The 5,826-nt window shown below is 53.2% G+C and overlaps 1 protein-coding gene across 3 annotated transcripts in view; it reads right to left on the bottom strand.

Moving 5' to 3' along the window:
* Positions 1 to 787: 787 nt before the first annotated feature.
* Positions 788 to 5,826, bottom strand: part of WSB1 (WD repeat and SOCS box containing 1) — a 36,621-nt gene continuing 31,582 nt past the window's right edge. Inside the window, exon 9 of one of the 3 annotated variants that reach the window (XM_040641027.1) lies at positions 788 to 1,093. In XM_040641027.1, the coding sequence (XP_040496961.1) occupies positions 801 to 1,093 (293 nt within the window). In that variant the 3' untranslated portion in view covers positions 788 to 800. Of the gene's footprint in view, positions 1,266 to 5,826 lie in introns of all 3 variants that reach the window. The other 2 variants (XM_040641028.1, XM_040641029.1) reach the window with 2 other exon arrangements.

The raw sequence follows: 5,826 nt of genomic DNA, 5'->3' as shown, positions 1-5,826 counted from the left end.
GTTCATTTTTCTCTCTATTCCATTCCCTTTCCCTCATTCAGGCAGTTTGGAGGCTTGACGCAGAGGGGAGAGGAAGAGGAAGGAAACAGAAGTCACCTAAAACTCTTTTAAGTATCATCTATATTTCAATCGATCAATCAATAGCAACAAAAAATTTCTAATTAAAAATGTTTAAAAAGGGGCACCTGGGTGGCTCAGTGGGTTAAGCATCTGCCTTCGGCTCAGGTCATGATCCCAGGGGCCTGGGATCGAGTCCCGTGTCGGGCTCCTTGCTCAGCGGGAGGCTGCTTCTCCCTCTACCTCTCTCTCTCCCTGCTGCTCCCCCTGCTTGTACTCTCTCTCTGTCAAATAAATAAAATCTTTTAAAAAAAGTTTAAAAAATGAGGCTCTTCGAAGAGCTTAAGCCCTCAGAAGAACGGAGATGATTTCTGGAGGTGATATAGGGAGAAAAGGGTTCCAGGCATCTTGGCCAGAAGCAGTGGGGAAAGGAGACCCCCCCCCTCCAGAACCAGGAGTGGGGTCCCCTGGCCTGACGAAGAATGAGAGAGGGCAAGAGATCTGTGGGCCCCAGAGCAGCTCTCAGGGAGGCAGCAGGAGCCTGGGGCAAATGGGTTGGGGAGGTATCTAAGCAGGGACTGTGACCATGACAAACGGGGAAACATCGGCCCTATGGGGGCTCACGCAAGGACCCCTCAGAAGGGACTTGGGGATCGCTGTATGAGGACCGCAAGGCTACGCTCCTACCATGCAGCATTGCAGTAAGACCTCAGAACTACGACATAACTCCTGCAAGAGGCTATTTATTTTTCCCACCAACTTGTTGGAAAAGGGACAGAAGGCAAAAATGAGGCACCTAGAAACCAAAGAAAGTTCTGTTTCTTGCCTCCCTGGGGTGTCTGAGCAGGAAGAGAAGATCCCAGCCGGTGGATAGAAGGCCTGGATCCAGAGAAGGGGCTACGCACACACTCTCTGTCTCTCCTCAGCTTCCCTCGGAGACCGCTAGACCATGCTGCCTTCTTCTTAGGCCCCAGCCGCTCTGCGGTCACGTCCAGCCTTGGCTTCCTCTGGAGGGTGGAGTCACATTCCAGGACATCTGTCAAACATCGTGGGGCTGTTTACTTCTTCCTCTGGGTCGGTTAGACTCTTGTAGGGGCTGGAGAGGGTGGTACAGGCTGGTCTTTCAGTGCTCCCCGTGCACCCCCCAACCCAGCCCTCGAGAGGGCATGTGGCTTGATCCCAAGACTTGGCAAGACAGCCACGGACATCTGCAAAGTGACGAAAGGAGAGGAGGAGCCTAAGAAGAAAACAGCTTTCACACATGAAAATGCCTGGAAATGTTTTCCCCATTATTCTTCTCTGGGGTGATTTTCAAGGCCAGCAGAGCCTGGGGCCTGAGGCTCCTGGAGGTGACCCAAGTGGCCCGAGCAGATATGCTGCTGCTTCTGCTCCACAGTGTGTGTGTGGCGTGTGTGTGTCTGTCTGCGTGGGTGTTCTGTGTGTGTACGTATGCACGTATGTGAGTGCAGGCGTGCATGTACGTGGGTGTCCATCCCAGGACTGGGCCTCTCCCTAGAACTCTGGAGCCGGTAGGGCGTTTAGCAATCCCCTAAACCCAACCACTTCCGTCTGGGGGTGTGGAGACCGCGGCCCGGGGGACACGGCCTGCCTGAGGTCACACCATTCTCCAGAGGTAAAGGAGGAGGTGGCCCGGGACTCTGAAGCGGTCTTACCTGCACCCCAGCACTGGCCCCTCTCTCTCGGTGGAGGTCACAGCCGCTGGAGGAAGATGGCCCCGTTGGCATGCCCAGCACTGGCCCTCACCTCAGACAGGCCCCGTGCTCTGTAGTTTCCCAGATCATGTCAGTCCATTTAGCCCTCACAGTCATCTTTCAAGGGGGGCATTTTCTTTTCTTCTTTTTTGCAAGATTTACTTATTTATTTGAGACAGAGAGAGAGAGAGAGAGAGCATGCATAAGAGCAATGGGCGGGGCGGAAGGACAGAGGGAGTGAGAGAATCTCAAACAGACTCTGCACTGGGCACAGAGCCTGATGTGGGGCTCGATCCCAGGACCCCGAGGTCATGACCTGAGTGGACCCCAAGAGTCGGATGCTTGCTTAACGGACTGAGCCACCCAGGTGCCTCTCAGAGCGGCATTTTAACCTGTGCTTCACAGATGAGGAAACTGGACCCCGATGTGTTTTGCTTCCCACGGCCAATGCTCATTCTATTTATGAAACGTGATTGACGTTTCTGAGCACATGCAATGTGCCAGTCACTGTTCTAAACCCTTGACATGCGTTAGCTCATTTTGTCCTCAGGGCGGCAGGTACTAGGATTAGCATGTTGTAAACGAGGTCCCTAACGCACAGGGTTTAAGTCATTCACTAAGAGTAAAAAAAAAGAAAAAAAAGTAAGGGGAGGAGTCAGAAATCCAACACTCAGTGAGGGAGGGGAGATGTGAGACGGGGATGGGAAGCGAGCCACTGATGTCTACGTTAATAAGCGAGGTTAGCACGGTGGGCAGCTGGGGTTTGTCCCCACCAGGGACCGGCTGAGAGGCTGCAGAGGGAGGACACGCCTCGGCATTCAGCAGAGGAGTGAGAACGCTCTTCATTGGTTGAGGGTCTCGCCCAGGGTACGGGCAAATCCTTGGCACTTCTGCGCTGCCCCCGTGTAGGCTTCGCATCCAGGGCATGTCCTGAGGCAGACATGCAAGAGGTCACCTTCCTAAGGTACTCTCATCATTGACTCCAGGTGGCCCAGGGGACACAGGCACGGCAGCAGCCACTACCTGGAATTAGGCCCAACATACGAGGCTCAACAAATGCTCATTTTCTTCCTTACTCGCTACCAGTACTTTTTTTGTGTGTGTGTTGCTGTTGTTTTACCCAGACATCCCTGGAAATTAAAAACATTGGTTTCATCAAGTGTCTGTCAACATGGGATGTGCTTTTGCAACATCATGAAATTTCCATACTAAAAAAATTCACAGGTTAGAAAACTTGCTTTATCAGATCACTACCCAGTCATTCCTTCACAGGAATCAGAGTCTCTGTGACCGTTCATAGCCGCACTACTCATGAGAGCCAAAAGGTGGAAGCAACCCCAGTGTCCGTCAATGGATGAATGGGGTAAACATTGTGGTACATCCATACAGTGGAATATTAGCCAGTCATAAAAAAGGATTGAAGTGTTGCTACAGGCTGCAGCATGGATGAACCTCAAAACATTATGCTATTCTTTCTCTCATTTATTTATTTATTTGAGACAGAGAGAGAGTGATTGAGAGAGAAAGAGAGAGAGCACCAGTGGGGGCGGGGGCAGGCGCAGAGGAGAAGCAGATTCCACGAGCAGGTGAGCCCGATGCAGAACCCGATCCCAGGACCCTGGGATCATGACCTGAGCCGAAGGCAGACCCTTAACCGACTGAGCCACCCAGGTACCTGTGAAGTCAGACGCTTAACTGACAGCCACTCAGGTGCCCCAAGTGTCTGACTCTTTTTTTTTTTTTTAAGACTTTATGTATTTATTTGTCAGAGAGAGAGAGCACAAGCAGGGGGAGCAGCAGGCAGAGGGAGAGGCAGGCTCCCTGCTGAGCAAGGAGCCCCTTCAGAACTTAATCCCAGGACCCCTGCGCTGAAGGCAGATGCCTAAGGAACGGAGCCACACAGTGGTTTTTTTTTTTTTTTTTTTTTTTTTTTTTTAAGAAAAGGTCTATATCCTTTGACTTAGTGTATAATGTCAGGGTCCTGGTCAGAAACAGGCCCGAGCATTTAGTCTATGACGGAGGTGGTATTTCAAATCAGTAAGGGAATATTCTCATAAAAAAGAAAGGCCAAATAATGGCATTTGGGCAGTTGGCTAACTATTTGGAAAAAAATAAGTTTAGATCTTTATCTCGTACCTTTTTTTTTTTTTTTTTAGATTTTATTTATTTATTTCGGAGAGAGAGAGAGCACAAGTGGGTGAGAGGAGCAGAGGGACCAGCAGACTCCCCACCCGGTGAGAAGCCAGACCAGGGGCTCCATACAAGGACCCTGGGATCATGACCTGGAGGCAGACCGCTTAACGGACTGAGCCAGCCAGGTACCCGTACCTCATACCTTACATCAAAATAAATTCCATAGGGGATTAAAACAAGAAGATGTGGAGGACGGAGGAGGAGGGGGAGGAGGAAGAAGTGGGGGTGGAAGACAATGAGGGAAATCTCTGTCTGGTACTCAGATGGGAACAGTCCTACAAGCAAAAAGCAAAGGGGAAAAGAATACAAGAAAACATCAAAAGGTCGGACCACATAAAAATATAAAGCATATGTGTTAAAAATCACCAAAACACAACCAAGAGTAACTTCTAAGCTTGGAATAATACTTGCAACACATATGAGAGACTTGACATTTTGAAGTGCTTCTAAAAATCAACAAGAGGAAAAATAAATAAAAATAGGAAAATGGACAAAAGATAGGAATGGGGAACTCACAAAAGGGGAAAGGTAGATGTTTGCATCTATTTTTAAGATGCGGCAGCCCAGGCTTTGGGCAGAGAAGGCACTCTCTTTCCAGCCGGGTGGGGGAGCCGCCCTGGCCCGCTGGCCCCCCATCTGGGCCAGGCCTGGGGGAGCGGGCATCTGGGGTGCCCGAGCTCGTCCTTCCCCGGGGCGAGAGAAACAATTCCCTCCTTTGTGGAAGCTTCCCCCCGGGGCGAGGTGGTGAGTCCTCGCCCCGCTTTCCCGGAGGCGCACGGGCCGGGCCGCCCGCCAGCGCTCGGGGATCTGGCGCGGGCCCCCACCGCCCCCTCCCGCGCCCTCCACCGCGCTCCCGGCCGCCGGGGGGCAGTGCTGCCCCGGACACGGCACGGCCCGCGCGGGGAGCCCACAAAGGCCCCGTTCTCCTCCGCGGGGAGATGAGTCACGGCCCAGGCAAATGTCAGAAGCGGCCTCGGATCCGGTGCGACGGCAGATCCCGGGCGCGGGCCGGCGGCGGGGGCGCCTTGGTCACGCTGCTCCCCGGGCTCGGCGCGCGGCGCCGCGAAACTGGGTCAGGCCCGTGGCCGAGTTTGAGTTTAGCAACAGCGGCCCCTGGCAGGACGTGAGTGGGCAGGGCATCTCCGTTTCCTCCCCGGCTCATGCATGGGACAGATAGCTGAAGAGTCCCTACTAAGTGCCAGGCGGGTCAGGAGCCGCTCCGACGGCCAGTTGCTGGTGAACTTCTGAGGCCGGGCCGTGTGAGTTCACGGCGTGTCCCTGCAGGACCCTGCAGGCTGGGCTTGCCTGGGCAGCTCCCCAGATCCCGGGGCTCCCTGTCACATAGCAAGTTCAGCTGCTCAAATTGGAATGTCACACCCTGGCATTGGATTCCCCTGGGACCTAACCGGGCCACCTCTCTGACCGGCTCCACCGGTCATCCACAGATGTCCTCACTCGTGTCCGAACTCGTCCCCCCACCCCTGCCCCCTGCTCTTTTGGGCCTGGGGCCTGTGCTTGTATTGCAGCCCTAGGTGGCCTTGGGCCTCCCACGCCTACCGGAGCCCACCTCTGCTTCCGATCCTGCCCTGGGACTTCCCAGGACTGCATTTCTTTTTGTCTTGTTAAAAAACAAAATTCAGGGGCGCCTGGGTGGCTCAGGCAGTTAAACGCCTGCCTTCTGCTGAGGTCATAATCCCAGGGTTCTTGAGATCAGCCCGGCTTGAGGCTCCCTGCTCGGGGAGGAGTTGGGTTTGCCCTCTGCCCCTCCCCCTGCTCATGCTCCCTCTCTCTCAAATAAATAAAATCTTTAAGAAAGAAAAAGAAAGAAAGAAAGAAAGAAAGAAAGAAAGAAAGAAAGAAAGAA

Source organism: Ursus maritimus, unplaced genomic scaffold (genome assembly GCF_017311325.1).
Source record: "Ursus maritimus isolate PB19 unplaced genomic scaffold, ASM1731132v1 scaffold_24, whole genome shotgun sequence".
Lineage (NCBI taxonomy): Eukaryota > Metazoa > Chordata > Mammalia > Carnivora > Ursidae > Ursus > Ursus maritimus.
Note: the sequence above shows the minus strand (reverse complement) of the source record. Positions and strands in the feature narration are given on the sequence as shown.